Here is a 16,313-nt window from a genome sequence, read left to right as displayed (position 1 = left end):
CCATACATGACCACTGGAAAAACCGTAGCCTTAGGTGGTTTGCAAATCCCTTTGTGGTATTGAGTGTGGGGGAGGGGCGCATTGTTTTTGCCACACCTTTGGTTTAGGTCCCAGCTCTTTAGAAATGGCAGTTGGTTCTTTTTGTCTTTTTTGTATCTTTTGGTCCAGAATTTGCCCCAACTGCACATGAGCACAGTTGTTTTTAGTCCCATATAGTTTCTTTGTATTTTGTAGCTCTAGGAGGGATGTGTCCAGGTGTGAGCTCTGCCCCCTTGCCATAAAAGTTCCCTGATCCCAGGCGGGGGGCAGGGGAGTTCCCAGGGTATCATCTCAGTGACTCAAAGCCCTTCGAGAGGATGAGGTCTGAGAATATGCAGAAACTCCTCCTGAGGGGTTCACATCCTTAGCCTGACCTCAGGGTGGTATCAGCGGCTTCCACCCACCAGTGGCACTTTACTTTAAGTGTTAGTTGCCCAGTTGTGTCCGACTCTTTGCAACTCCATGGACTGTAGCCCACCAGTCTCCTCTGTCCCTGGGATTTTCCAGGCAGGAATACTGGAGTGGGTTGCCATTCCCTTCTACCAGGGGATCTTCCCAGCTCTGGGATGGAATTGCAGGATTACTTTTTGAGCCACCGGGAGAGCCTGGGTTGCTTGGAGTCCACATTTTGGTTTTCATGCTCAGATGCTCACTTGTCAGCTATACGTGGTGTTCTGGTGCCTCCAGGAGGTGCTGTGGATTTAGACGAAAGCTAAAGGTACTTGCAGGAGCTAATTGCCACATCCTTCAAAGCTTGTAGAGAGCTGAGTAGGTTGTGCTGGTTTGCGAGCCAGCCATGGAAAATCAGGCCAGCAAGAAGAAAAAGGCAGCGGAGTTGTGAGATGGGAGAACAGCAGGTGGTTGATCTTGTATTGACTTTGTTTTTTTTTTCCTGCAGTGAGTTTTTTTTAATCTACACAACCATAGAGGCAATGTGATTAGTTTTATGGCAGTCTCATTAGTTTAATAGTCACCCATTATGGTCATGCTGGTGAAAGATATTAGGCAGTTTCTGCGTCCTCCCCTCAAAAGCAGAGATGAATGGCTTTAGATTATGCAATCATGGAAGCAGGTATGACAGCAACTCTAGGCAACACTCTGGAAAAAATACAGCAGTATTCTATTTCAGGTGAGCTAAATGTACACTCACCCTAGTTACCTGTTGGAATAATTCCCATTATCTGACATGCTCAATTCTAGGGGCAGGGCCATGAATCAGGAAATAAGCCAAATGCAAAATAAGTGACCACAGTCTGAGTCTGCTTTCTATTCTGAGTCCTTTAGGTTCTTACTCTGCTACTCTGATTCACTTATGATATTATGATGCCAAAACCTAGTTTAGAAATAGCAGTAGGTAATGGTGAGCTAGTCAGTTGAAGGGATAACCTGATGGCAGGGGAAAAGATATAATTGTAATATATGAAAAACCCAAAAACCTTGGTCATTTGGAGCATTCCGTGGGACAGAAGCGCTTCTATGCACTGAGGGTCATCGGCACTGGAAAAAAGTCTTGCTGGTGATGAGGAGAGTGCAGCATTAAAATGGTCAACTGAGTTCTCGTCTTTGGTTTTAAAGGCTGACTGCAGCAGAGTTTGGGGGAAGATGCTGTTCAAATGAACATTGGATTCTTAAAGGGTTAGTACTTCTCACTAGTCTGGAAAACTCAATTCATGTGCAAAGAACATTCTTTTCTCCTCCTTTGATGGTGATATTTGTGTGTCCATATGTGGGTTATGGAGTTTCACATCTGATTCAAAACAGTTGAGAAAGGAGACGTTTATTTTTCAAATGGAATGACTAATAGTTCTTAAACTATATTTTTTAAAAAGTTGAACAAAATTTATGTTTTGGCCTAGATTATCAGTTCAGTTCAGTCACTCAGTCGTGTCCGACTCTTTGTGACTCCATGAACCTCAGCACACCAGGCCTCCCTGTCCATCACCAACTGTCGGAGTCCACCCAAACCCATGTCTATTGAGTCGGTGATGCCATCCAACCAACTCATCCTCTGTCGTCCCCTTCTCCCACCTTCAATCTTTCCCAGCATCAGGGTCTTTTCAAATGAGTCAGCTCTTCGCATCAGGTGGCCAAAATATTGGAGTTTCAGTTTCAACATCAGTCCTACCGATGAACACCCAGGACTGATCTCCTTTAGGATGGATTGGTTGGATCTCCTTGCAGTCCAAGGGACTCAAGAGTCTTCTCCAACACCACAGTTCAAAAGCATCAATTCTTAGGCGCTCAGATTTCTTCACATCCCAACTCTTGCATCCATACATGACCACTGGAAAAACCATAGCCTTGACGGACCTTAGTCGGCAAAGTAATGTCTCTGCTTTTGAATATGCTATCTAGGGTTGGTCATAACTTTTCTTCCAAGGAGTAAGCGTCTTTTAATTTCATGGCTGCAGTCACCATCTGCAGTGATTTTGGAGCCCAGAAAAATAAAGTCAGCCACTGTTTCCACTGTTTCCCCATCTATTTGCCATGAAGTGATGGGACCGGATGCCATGATTTTAGTTTTCTGAGTGTTTTCAGAAAACCAACCTTTTCACTCTCCTCTTTCACTTTCATCATAGAGTTCTCTTAATTGTCCCATATGTAATTTCTCTACTCCCTATCCTCCACCTCCGCATAAATAGATCCCTGCTTCGATGGAATGAATACTCCACAATTCATAGTATTGTTCTTAATGGCCATGTGAATTCTAGAATAATCAGTAATTAGATATTTAGATTGTTTTCTAATTTTTAGTAATTTGACATTTAGATCATTTCCAGATTTATATATTAACAAATAGCAGTGCAAATGAACCTGATTAAAGCCAAACCTTTCGAGACATCCTTAATTTCTCAGGGTGTGTGCATTGCAGAACTTTTGATATGCCAGGTTTCCTTCGAGAGTTAACTGCTTATATTCTCTTTGGTGAAATGAAATGTTCCTACACAGCTGCCAAACTTGGATGTCATATTTTGAGTATATTTGATTATTAGCAAATTTTCATTAACATTCTGTGTTTCTTTTTTAGTGAATTTCCTGTACATATCCTTTGTCTCTTAAAAAAAATTGGTAGGCTTTTATAATTGTTAATATTTAGAAGTTCTTGATTTATTAAAAGTTAACAACTTATTAATTAACTTAACTAATTTAGGGTCTGACTTATACAGCAGATTTGTTCCAGTTGGTTTGCCTTTTATTGTTCTCATGGTAGAACTATTTTGCTTCCACAAGGAAAACAAATTTAACCAAATATTGATAATATCCCCTTGTAACATGTTAAGTAAATATAGAACTAAAATAATAGCATTAATTTGTATGTTGTTTTCTCTAAACTGGATGTGAACTGTTTTTACTATAACCTATAGATGCGGGTTCGATCCCTGGGTTGGAAAGACCCCTGGAGGAGGGAATGGTAACCCACATCAGTATTCTTGCCTGGAGAATTCCTTGGAAAGAGGAGCCTGACACGCTACAGTCCATAGGGTTGCAAAGAGTCGGACACGACTGATGCAACTGAGCACGCATGCACACACTTTATTAGAACTGAAGATTAATTTTCTATAATTAATGGGCAGCAGTGTGTGGACCGAAGAAAAAACAGTACCTAGGAGTTGAGAATTAAGTTTTATTTGGTGGGCCCGGAAAATCCCATGGACAGAGGAGCCTGGTGGACTATAGTCCACAGGGTCGCAGAGTTGGGCACAGCGGAGTGACTAAAAAACAACAAGCCTTGGATTAGATGATATTGAGTTTTGTTCTGATACGGAATTCCTGTTAGATCGGTTCTGTTAGTCTGTCTGAGGCAGTTATTTCCATTTTGAACTTCGTCCAAGTACATGGTTCTTACTCTAGTTTGTAAGTCATGTTGTTCCTGACAGCTGAAGTGGATGTCTGAGCTGTTTATTAGGAAGATTTTCTTGTCGTGGGGTAGAATCTGCTGTCTCCTGGCACTGAGTGACCTCATTGAGGCCCCGTGGAGTCTGCCTCTGTTCACATACAGTGAGGTTTGGGCAAAGCCCCTTGGGAAATCCCCACAATATGTTCTGGACTTATCCTCTGCTCTTCCTACCCAAATGACAGCTGTTTCTGCAACTTACAACATCCATTTCTTCCTCTTCAGTTCAGTGACACTTGACCTCTGCTTGGGCACAATATACCCCCAGGGAGAAAACAAGCCAGTCACAGGGCACACTTCTTCCCGGGGGTCACAGTCCTGCACTGCTGGTCTTTCACTGCCTGAAAACAGGTGCTTCGTATATTTTGTCCAGCTTCATAGTTTTGCAATGGAGGGCAAGTCCAATACCCTTTATTCGTTCATGGTTGGAAGCATAAATCTGGACAGATTTGCTTGTAAGTCATGTCTTCGTTGTTAATAATACTACTGTCGCATCATGTTCTGTTTTTTTTATCCTGTGTAGCATCTCAGTGATTCTCTTGTGACCGATTCTTGATTTCTGTGTTGGCTGCAGTGTTATAATTGCTTCATGTTAACTTTTGTTCCAAAACCAGCCTTTTGGTCCATTGATTCCCATTAGGTGGATTTTTTTGTTTTTCCCTTTGATGATCAGTTTAAAGTCAGAATTGGTGTGCAGTTCTGCCTTCTTTTAGTTGTTAAAATTAGGGATCAAATATCTACTTCTTCAAAACATGTGTTTTCTGCATGAAAAATTATCATTTATTTGTATGTAAAATTGCCTTTAAAAAGTAAATAGGAACCTTTTAATATATCTGTTTATATTTTGCCCATGTCCAAATTCATCCAAACAAGAACAAAAACAAGACAGGGTTGGGGGCTTTGTTTCTGTCTGTTTGCTGTCCTTGTGGACGTGGCTGTCACCACATTGAGGGGTTGAAGGACAAACGTGGGTCCCTAGAACCCCGCTGTCAGGGGTCACACTCCTCAACCTGACATAGCTCAAGACCCCATCAAAACGTGCTCTGTTGTGTTACGTTCCAGGAGTGACTTGGTATCACCACAGAAATCCAATTCTGTATCTCTTTCATTTCAGGCCCTTCGCTTGAGTAACTCGGCCATGGGGAAGACCACCACAGGCCAGATAGTCAACCTGCTGTCCAATGACGTGAACAAGTTTGATCAGGTAAGCTGCCCAAGGGATCCTCTTCCATTTTCCATCCTTCTCACTGCGTTCAGCTTATTGGGATGCCAGATTCTAGAGCCAGGGTTCTGTTGAGGACATAAGACAAGAGTTCTCTTTATCTAGCTCATTTCCTCTGTGTGCAACTTAGATATAATCATGTGTATTGCTCTGTAGAAAAGAATTTTGTTTTTCTGACATTGTATACAACATGCTTCAGTAATAGACTGATAGCAGAGTTCTTGCCCAGCTTGGTTACTGTCCCCGTTGGTTAGGGGTCCTTCTGGCGTGGCCCTTCTTGGCACATGATATCAGTTTGCTGCTTGAACTGTCTTCCTCCTTTCTAGGTGATGAAGGCCTGGTGGGCAGGGGTTGTTCTTTCCCCTGTGCCCTGTTCAGTGCCTGCTGCATAGGGAGCCTGTGAGGAGTAATGCCAACTGGGTGGTCCCTAGCCAGAGGCAACCTACTCTCCACTGTCCCATTGCAATCTTTTTTTACGCTTTATGAATAGATCACACTACCCAGGGCATTGTAGCTTCTAGTCAAATCTATATTGCATTAGACACTTCTCTTTCAGTTATTCATTCATCAAACATGAGCAGAGGCCCCTACTCAGTTTCAGGGGTGCATAAGATTTAGGTTCTGCCCTGGAGAAGCCACAGCCTGTTAGGGAGGAACATACACAAATGATTACTGGAGAGTGTGGGGGAAATAGACTTTCCTGGGGTGCCGGGCAGCTGGAGGGACACAAGGACTGAATTCTGAAATGGACAGGGTTTGGGGAAACCTCGAGGTCACCTCCGGGGTAGACAAAATTAAAATCTTCCAGGGGCTGCCAGTCAGCTTCTTCCAGGACATTCCTGCAGCTGACCTTGTGCTGCCCTGGAACAGCAGCATCTCGGGCAGATGCTTAGATTTCTGCTTTAGCAGGCTTAAAACCCACTGCGATCATTTCTGTTTCAGTCCCCATCTGTTCTTTGACAGGAGATTGTTTTAAATTGTGTCCTTATAGGTTTTGTTTTTGTATAGTCCTAAGAAGGCTTTGTCTTTTTCTTTTAAGGTAACGATATTCTTGCACTTTCTGTGGGCAGGGCCACTGCAGGCTATCGTAGTGACCGCCCTGCTCTGGATGGAAATAGGAATATCATGTCTTGCTGGGATGGCGGTTCTCATTATTCTCCTGCCTTTGCAAAGCTGCATCGGGAAGTTGTTTTCGTCACTCCGGTAAGACAAACACTGGTTTAAAAAATTGCTAATATGTAATTGATTAACATCGACCATCTGCTTGGAGTCGTTTGCTGGCTCCTCCAGGCACCAAACCTGAATAAGTGGAGTGTCCTTCAGCAGAATGTACCTTAAATGTTATTTAAACTTTATTAAATAGTAATAACCTTAGAGGCCCAGTTCCAGATGCATATATTTTTGTTATGCTTGTGCTAGAGCCATTTTCAGGTGTGTATGCGTTGTACGTATCTTGTTTTTAATACTACGTTATAAGCACCCAAAGAGCGAAAACAATCTTAAATATGACTTTGTAAAGTACCACAGTCCCAGCAGCGTTTGTGATAGAAAAGAGACTGGTGGTTAAGGGCCTAATGGTGATAAATTAGAGCTTGGAGGTGGGTCATTGTCCAGGTTGTCAGGTGATGGAGATCTTGTGCTATTTGAAGCACGTTAAAGTTTTTTTTGTGTGTATACATTTTCACGTGGTGTTTTTCTCTCCTTGGAATTTCATTTCCTACCTTTGCTGTGGAAAGCTGGGTTCCTCATCCTTCAAGGCCCTGTTCTAATGCTACCAGGTCTCTGAAGCTTTTCTTGCTGTCCTTTCCCAGTGCCATTTTAACAACCCCATCTTTTCTGCTCCCCAGCACTTTACTCCTATTTTATTACATCACCAACACTGTCTTCCTGTTAGGTTTGGGTGTCTTTCTGACTTCTCTACCCAACCACGACCTCCTTGGGCAGGTGGTTTGTATCTGACTCATTTCAGGTCTTCCTTAGCCAATACTGTGAAGTTCTCCAGGTTACTTCTTGAAGTGGGCTGAATGGTTGACTCCCTAATTGAAGTCTTCCTCCGTCTGTGCTTTGAGTAGGACCTGCCTGTGTTGTCAGCTTAGGAGAGCTGTAGGGAATCAGTTGATCCCTGGTGCTTGGCTGTGCCCCTGCTGCTGTCGGTAAGAAAATTCTTGCTGTGGTCACTAAGGCTCGTCTCTCATGTCTGTCCCCTTAGGAGTAAGACCGCAGCCTTCACAGACACCAGGATCAGGACCATGAATGAAGTTATAACTGGCATCAGAATAATAAAAATGTATGCTTGGGAAAAGTCTTTTGCAGACCTTATCACCAATTTGAGAAGGTAAGTTTTTGTACATACATGTATTTTCTGGTTTATTTCATATTTACTGAGTGGTTTAGAAGTCTTACCAAGTTTTCAGATTAAGGTGAGCTTAAATACTCTTTAGTTCACCTTTATTACATGTGGCAGGAGGTTAAGTCGAATAGGAGAGGTATCATTTGAGTAAAGGAATAGATATATATGCTTCTTATAGAAATTAAAACAATATTTCTTAATACTGTATATCCCAAATGAGCAATGCTTTAAGATGTTAGCATTTAAAATGATGTTTAAACTGAAACTGTAACTTATATAGCACAGATGGGGAGATTATAGAGGTTGAGTGTACATGTATCAGGCCAGATTTTATGAATCAGTTTTTTTTTTCTTTAATTAATTGATTTTTTATTGAAGGATAATTGCTTTACAGAATTTTGCTGTTTTCTGTTAAGCCTCGACATGAATTAGCCATGAAAATTGAAGTCGCTCAGTCGTGTCTGACTCTTTGCGACCCCATGGACTATAGCCTATCAAGCTCCTCTGTCCATGGGATTTTCCAGGCAACAGTACTAGAGTGGATTGCCATTTCCTTCTCCAATGAATCAGTATTATTCCAAACAGAGCCATAAAAATATTTTTTTATGCTTTGCGTTGTTTATAGAATTTTTTTCCATCTTTCCTTTACACCTCTGATGAGTGTTTGTACCCCAGCACAGGGTGCTTAGAGTTCCCTGGCTGCTCCCGTCACCTCTACCTTTGCACCTTTGTGAGCGCCCCTCCCTCTGCTGGGGATGCACTCTCATCTTCCTTCTTCTCTGGCCTCCACCAGCCCTGACTGACTCCAGCTCAGGTTCTCAAGTTCCTCGACCCTGTGACCTGCTCTGATGCCACTGCTCTGAGTTAACATGCCTTTGCTCTTTGTTTCTCTGCTCCCTGCCTCTATCTGTTGTCTTGGTGTCTCTCAGTTTTGGGGTTGCTTATTCTCTTTCCTCCGATTTCATGAGCTCCTGGTGGGGACGGGCTTTGTCTTTTTGTCATCAGTGAAGAACTCAGCCCAGGACTTGTTACAAATGCTGGTTGAATGGAAGTTCAAACCTTGTCTAACTGACCCAAAATGTTTAAAAGTGTGATATCAAGACTCCATTTATTTGGAAGAGTGAAGTAGTGATGAAGCATGTGGTCCTTGTCTCGGGCAGAGCCCCTGGGTATGCAGTGTCTCCAGGATGTGAGGGATGGATTATCTTAATCTGTGTCTACTCCCTAGAAAGGGACCACTCACACAGGGCACAGAATTCATGTCTTGGATGTGGATGCTTCTTTTAAAACCTATTTCCTACACTTTTTTTTCCAGGAAGGAAATTTCCAAGATTCTGAGAAGTTCCTACCTTAGAGGAATGAATTTGGCATCATTTTTTGTTGCGAGCAAAATCATCGTTTTCGTCACCTTTACCACCTACGTCCTCCTTGGCAACGTGATCACAGCCAGCCGTGTGTTTGTGGCGGTGTCGTTGTACGGGGCTGTGCGGTTGACAGTCACCCTCTTCTTCCCTTCGGCTGTTGAGAAGGTGTCAGAAGCATTCGTCAGCATCCGAAGAATCAAGGTTTGCTGACACATAACTTTATTATGTTGTAGGTGGATTTTGTGTCTTTTTTTTTTTTTTTTTGCCTCTTTTTGTTTGGTGTAAATGTGTTCCAGTTAGCTGAGGTTTAGTGCCATGGGTGGCAGTCATTCCAAAATGTCTCAGTACTCCCCTGCCTTCTGATACAGCTGCTGCTGCCGCTAAGTTGATTCAGTCGTGTCCGACTCTGTGCGACCCCATGGACAGCAGCCCACGAGACTCTGTCACTGGGATTCTCCAGGCAAGAGTACTGGAGTGGGTTGCCATTTCCTTTTCCAGTGCATGTATGCATGAAAAGTTGCTTCAGTTGTGTCCGACTCTGTGCGACCCCTTGGACAGCAGCCCTCCAGGCTCCTCTGTCCATGGAATTCTCCAGGCAAGAGCACTGGAGTTGCCATTTAGAGTGGATTGTAAATATCATATGATCCCTGCTCAGTTATAGGTGGTAGTATGAGTCGCAGGGGTACAGGCTGTTGATGACGCAGGATGATTAAGTTGTTTGAAAGTAGGAGAAGCAAACAGATTGCATCTCCTGTGCTGCTTTGAATGACTAGGTAGTGACTGTGCTCAGTCCTGGCATGAATAGGATTCCTGTCTGGTCCGGGAGGGGAGGAACTTGCTGAGAGATCCCTGCTTCTTGGGCAGAAAGAGTGGCCTCAGATTCATTTAGTTCTTTGTATCGAAAATAGATTCTTTTCCTCCATAGATGTTTCACTTGATTTCTGAGCTTCCCCTTTTGATTTGCCTCTTTGTCTCTGCCCTTTTCCTGTTGCTGCTTAATCCTCTCTAGTTGCCCTCTTCCTTTCAAACTTGTGATTCCAACATACCCACAATCTGTCCTGATCTCTTTTTAAAAAGTGTCTTTAAATTGCCAGAGATGAATAATTTCCACCACCAAGATAAGACCCTGTAGATATTTAAGGATTTGTGTTTTTATGAATCAGTCAAAAATGAAGATGAATTGGCTCTGTGAGGCAGCCTGGGCATGAACTTAAGTGTTTGGGCTTTATAAAAGATCTAATTTGTTTTGTTCCCATGTCTCCACAGTGACGGTTGGCCAATAATAGATCTCTAGTGAAATTAGCTTTGGCTGTGGTTTTGATTTTATGTTTTGGTCTTGCCATAAAAGCTGAGATATTTTATGAAGTTTCTGTAGTATAAAAAACCATTGCACCTAAAACAAGTCAGTCATATGAGGTCAGTTCTGGTCCCCTGAGTTTATCTTTCTTTCTGATGGGGTTTCTAGCAACACTGTTAAGGAATGGTCCATGCAGTTCAATCAAATTTCCTTCTGCTTTCACATCTTGAAGCAGAACATTTAGAAATGGATTTGGACCATAGTAATGTTCTCAATGACACGGTGACCTGTCCAGATGGAAGCTTTACATGTGTGTTGTGTTGCTGTGGCTTTGTTATTGTTGCCGCCAGGGCTCCCTGTGTGGTCCAGGATCTCTTAAACCCTGTACACATCATCTGATTTTATCTTGACGGCAATTGAATGAGATAAACATTAGTATCCCTACTTTACAGATAAGTTCCTGTGTAACGGGTAAAATAGCTCACCCATCCTCACGCAGCTTTCAGATGACAGAACTAGGATTCTGCCCAAAGCCTGATTTCTTTTTTTTTAAAACCACTGTTAACAGTACCTTGTTCATACTTTCTGGCATGTGGAATGGTGGAATCTCTTGGCTCACTCTGTTGGGCCCCCTGGGTCACCTTCTTCTCTGTCCTTGATTTAAGTAAATGCTGCTAAACCTCCAGCAGCCCTGTGACACTCTCCCAGCACTTTCATTCACCCTGATCTAGGGCTTCCATCTATATGCATGGCCAGCTCCGCACTGCCCAGCCCCCCACTGCCCAGCATCATGTCAGGTAGAGTGATGCTGACTCCCTGGGAGCCTTCAAAGTCCTGGGCTGCTTTGAGTTTTAGGGCTGGCAAGTCTCCCGGAAGGAGAAGAACAAGAACTTGGTTCCTTCTCTCTCACTTGCATATGTTCATGCCCAATTAGAAGATCAAAAGGGCAACAGGAGTGGAAGAAAAGGTCAGCTGAGTTTACTGACCCAAGTGGTCAGAACTGGGCAGGGTTTGACCACAGATGGGCTGGAGGCATGGTGGCCATGTAGAGTTTAGAACAAGGTGTGGTATTGAGTCCTGCTGCCCCAGTGCCTCCTGTAGGCTGGTACTCCATAGCCTGGGTGGTCATCTCCCAGGATTTCCACTCAGGTCATGTCTGGGAGCCGTAGGAGGAGGAAACCCACCAACCCTGCCCACCTTGGAGCGGGTGCAGTGGTCCCTTTATTTTTCTCTTAGTAGTAAAAGGGGACTGAAGGCCTTGGCATTGTGCTACTGCAATAGGATTATAAATATCTTGTCTTCACTTAAAAGTACCAAAAGTCTTCAGTGTCATGTGTCTCGGAGGTTAATAGTTTTCAGAACGCTGTGTAGGTTTTCCCTTTGTAGCCACTGGGAAGTCAGTCTTTTTGGCTGCAGTTCTGACGATACTTTCCTGCATGACCTGTTCTGGGTCTGCACTTCATGGCTCTAATGGGCATTTAATTCCAGCTTTTTCATCAACCTGAGCCCTGGGGAAAAAAAAATGCAGCCAGCACTTTTGGCTCCTTTTCAAGCTGGTCATGTGTTGGAATCTCATTTAACTTCTGGAAGATTATACTGTCTTTCCCCACTCAGACCTATTATTTGTGGGCAAATGCTCAATAAATTTAATTCTTCAATTGAGGCATAATTTTTCCTTTTTTTAAGTCAGTTTTTTTTTGAAAGAGAGGAATTTCTAGTTGACAGTACACACACTGAATATTGAGTTTTTTGGTAACACGCTTAAGCTAAAATTTTAATTTCTGTCTAGACAAGTTGGATAATATACACGTACAACCTTTTGCTTGTTGCTATGTGAACTCAAACTGTGTAAGGCTGTAGCCCTGCAGTCAGTGAACAGTCAAATCCATGCAGCCACTACATGGTACAGCCTCTTCCTTTAGCTAATGCCCATGATGGGCTGACTTTGTGCAGGGCTCAGTCTTAGTTGAAGGTGGACAGTGTAAGTGCATGAAGGCATAGTATCTCCCCTCTATATGATTTTCTATCCCTTTGGAGATTCAAAGGTGGGGAGGATGGTGGCAGCCTCAGGGCTCTGAGCTGGTTCCCAGGAGGATTAGCATTTGAGATGGGCTGGAAGGGTGGATGAGATTAGTACTCAGGGCATCTAGGCAGAGGCCGCTTGGGGACTGTGGACTTAGGTGCTGGTGGGACATTGTGGGTGTTTAAATGTGGTGGACACGTTCAGTCGGGCTGTAAAGAGATCAAGAGGGACTTGTGTTGAGGTAGGGTCAGTGGTGGTGGGGAGGGCTGGGGAAAGAACCAGCAAAAGGAAAAATATATATCAGTATTTGAAATTAATGAATAGTGAGTGAGATGCTTAAATTATGTTTCAAGAGGAATGGAGAATTGGCAGAGAGAGAAGCTGTGTCAGAACAGGCGAGAGCTGGTACATGGCTGACGATAGGAGAGGTGGCGTGGAGCGAGAACTCAGCCTGTGGTGGTTGAGAGTCTGCAGAGGCCTGGTGAGCCCACCGTCCGTCCGTCCTTCCTCCTGCTGGACATGGGCTCAGGGCGGGGAGGAGTATCCGTGCCCTGGATCCAGGTTCTCCGTGAACCTGGATGGGAGGAGGAGGGAACAAGGGGATTGTGACTCCCACCAGCTGGTCTCTGGAGAGATGCAAGGACCTCTTCTTCCTTTTCCTGCACAGAAGCAGGTTTTTATGTTGTTTTTCCCAGTTCTTCTTTTGAAGTTGAAGGTGCAAACACATTTGTAGCTTTGTGGCATGAGGATGTCAAGGACTTGAAGGCTGTTCGTGATGTTTAGCAGAGAAGGTCCCTGCTCATGTGGTGGTCTGTTTCTCAAACGTCCTCACGTCAGTTGTCATCTGTTTTGGTGGGGATTCGGTTTGCCTCTCAGTCTTAGAATTACCCATCCATCCTGCTTAAAATTTGCTTACAATTACCGAAGTTGCTTACAAGGGTATTTTGTTTTTCTCTCATGCAAGAGTCCTTTTAAGTCTCTGTATGGATTTCCTGGGGCTGCCATAAAAAGTACCCCAAACTTAGTGGCTTAAAGCCACAGAATTATGTTGTTTCACAGCCTTGGAGCCTAAAAGTCTGAAATCAAGGTGTCAGCAGAGTCAGGATCCCCCTGAATCCTACAAGGGTAACTCATTTCCTCTCCTCTGTTGGCTTTGGAGTTTGCAGGCAAACCTTGGAGCTCCTTGACTTGTGACCGCCATCACTCCAGCCTCTGTCTCCATAACCACATGGTTATTTTCTGTCTCCGTGTCTCTCTTCTTATAAGGACACCAATCTTACTGGGTCCAGTACGCACCCTATCCACTGTGAGCTCACCTTAATTGATTACATCTGCAACAACTCTATTTCCAAATAAAGTCGTGTTTTGAAGTATTTGGGGTTTAAGACCTTTTGATATTATTTGAGTGGGGGGTTACAATCCTCCCCAGACCAGAGCTCTGATGGAACAAAGGTGTTTTAATCAACATGGTGTGGGCATATATACTGTCTTACAAGGTAGTTATTCTCAGCAAAGATAAAGATGAAAATTCCAGACTTACAAAACATAGGCAATCCATATTAGAGAGAGAGAGTTGTAAACAATCACTTTTACCACATGGTTCACAAGAAGGAAGAGGGTTCTTATCACTGTATAGAAAAACTAATGAAGGAAATGCCTGGATTGTTCAGCCGCCTGGAGAGGCTTGCCTCTCCTCTTAAATCCTGAATATTCAGGAATTGGGAAGGAGCAGAGAATCCCTGACAGATCCAAAACAGCACACAGGAAGCCTCCTGTTAAATGCTTCCTGACAATGTAATATACTTTATTGTATGTTATTATAATAATATGTGTGTATATATAATATAGTTTATTATTGTTATAATAATGTGTATATATGTGTATATATGTGTGTATATATATACATATACTTCATTGTATGTTATTATAATAGTGTATAATATTGTATATATTATCTAGTTTGTTCTAGTGTAAACTACACATTACGTACAGTTGGCATAGCAGTATGTAGGCTGCATAAAGTTTTTTTATTGCAGATTCCAAGGAAGCAATTCTTCTTGTTTATTTGTTCCTACAGTTTAAATAATCTGATCTGTGTGTTTCCTTCTTCTGTAGAACTTCCTGTTACTTGATGAGATAACACAGCTACACTCTCAATTGCCATCAGATGGTAAAATGATCGTGAATATTGAAGATTTCACTGCTTTTTGGGATAAGGTAGCAAACCTTCTATTATAAGATCTTGACTGCTGAAAGGTTTATTGGAGAATGTTGAGGTTTTATATGTGGCATAAATGTGATTTATTTATTTACTGAAAGTATGTTATAAAAATTCTCAATGAGGAATAAGGTTTGCATGTGATGGAGATTCAGTTTAAAGTCAGCCTAAGACATTTGACATGTTGCTCTCAAGAGAACTATTAACCCATTTGGAACTGAAAGTACATATGTTTGTAATGGTAGAATTTGCAGCATTGGAGAGAAAATGCCTCAGTGTGATATGGGTTAACCAGCAAATATACAACCAGTCATTAAAGCCAGCAGGTTTTTGGGAACCAGTGTACATTTTTTGCCTTGATGTTGTCAGACCATCACTGCAGCCTAGTAAGACCACGCTTGCATGCTCTGCCCTGTCTGACTCTTTGCAACCACATGGACTGTAGCCCTCCAGGCTCTTTTGTCCATGGGATTTCCTAGACAAGAATACTGGAGTGGCTTGCCATTTCCTACTCCAGGAGATCTTCCTGACTCAGGGTTTGAACCCTTGTCTCCTGCATTGCAGACATATTCTTTACTGCTGAGTTAGGTTTTTTGCTGTGAGTTAGGCTGGGGGCTCCCCCATCCTAAGCTTCTGCATGGTTCTGGCTACTTTGTTGGCAGCCAGGGGCCGGGAGGAGACAGCAGGTGGGCATGGTGAGCACCAGTGATTGCCAGTTGAAGGACTGCAGTGTGTGGAAGCTGACAGGGAGAACTGGAGATTTTCCAGCACTTGGTTTATTTATGAAATAAAGGGCTTCCCTTGTGGCTCAGCTGGTAGAGAGTCCGCCTGCAGTGAGAGAGACCTGGGTTCAGTTCCTTGGGTTGGGAAGATCCCCTGGGGAATGGAATGGCTACTCACTCCTGTATTCTGGCCTGGAGAATTCCATGGACTGTATAATCCATGGGGTTGCAAGAGTTGGACACGACTGAGCAACTTTCACTTTAACTTAAAAAAAAAAAAACAACCAGAAAAACAATAGGGACCCCTCTCAAACTTGTACATGCGGTGCCTCCCCTTTACCAGGGACTGAAAGAGAGTGTCCCACCTCCATGGTTCCATAGTTCGCTGTGCACATCCTCCTGCACTGGTTTGGCAGAGTCTTTACCAACTGAGCTATCAGGGAATTAATCAGAGTGTAGAATAGTAGGATAAATAGAACCCATGGTTCAGGAGAAGGAGTTCCATGCAGGGAATTACTTATGCAGACAGTGGAGGAGCCTCTCTGTTGGTGGTATTGGGGACCGCTGTGAAAGTGTCCAAACCCTGTAGACTCATGTGTTTTCCTGCCTGTGACACTACATATCATGCCTCTTGAGTGTGTGACACTACGTATTATACCACTACTTCAGATTCAGTAGCTGCCTCTGCACCTACAAAACAGTAGTATATTTCCAAATAAATAATAATATACCCCTATAGCTTTTGCACATGGAAATTCAAACAAGGTGACTTTTCCAACCTGATAGTTGCTCCTATTTTCCCTCTTATTTTGGTATTTCTCATCATAATACAGTTAAAGCATTTATGAAAAGCAGCATTAAAATTCCATTATAAGGGCTACTATGTAAATGCTAACATTACCAAATATATCTTGTTCCAAACTATGCAGCATTTTAAAGTGAACTCTTTTGCTCTTAGTCCAAAGAAGTTAATAGCATGTTCTGATACTTCTGTGCAATTTGAATTACAGTACATCACAGCCTTCTGGCCTTGCCTAGGGAAGGATCGTGTCCCTTGCTGGGGTCATTAGTAATTAGGGGCTGTCAGGTTAGGTCATAGGTGAGAGAGCCCTTGGCAGAGGGGAGGGACACAGACATTTTAGATTTAGAGAGAAGCTGAGTCTGACTGAAACTCCTGCTGGGC

The 16,313-nt window shown here is 43.1% G+C and overlaps 1 protein-coding gene across 2 annotated transcripts in view; it reads left to right on the top strand.

The window, feature by feature from the left end:
• The window catches only part of ABCC4 (ATP binding cassette subfamily C member 4), a 186,706-nt gene that overhangs the window by 57,625 nt on the left and 112,768 nt on the right, over window positions 1-16,313 (top strand). For both annotated transcript variants that reach the window (XM_052650310.1, XM_052650309.1), the window contains 5 exons: window positions 5,049-5,138; window positions 6,196-6,359; window positions 7,366-7,491; window positions 8,822-9,071; window positions 14,306-14,407. In XM_052650310.1, the coding sequence (XP_052506270.1) occupies window positions 5,049-5,138; window positions 6,196-6,359; window positions 7,366-7,491; window positions 8,822-9,071; window positions 14,306-14,407 (732 nt within the window). The remainder of the gene's footprint in view (window positions 1-5,048; window positions 5,139-6,195; window positions 6,360-7,365; window positions 7,492-8,821; window positions 9,072-14,305; window positions 14,408-16,313) is intronic.

The sequence above is a fragment of the Budorcas taxicolor genome, chromosome 12, assembly GCF_023091745.1.
Source record: "Budorcas taxicolor isolate Tak-1 chromosome 12, Takin1.1, whole genome shotgun sequence".
Classification (NCBI taxonomy): domain Eukaryota; kingdom Metazoa; phylum Chordata; class Mammalia; order Artiodactyla; family Bovidae; genus Budorcas; species Budorcas taxicolor.
This window is presented reverse-complemented; position numbering and strand designations above follow the sequence as displayed.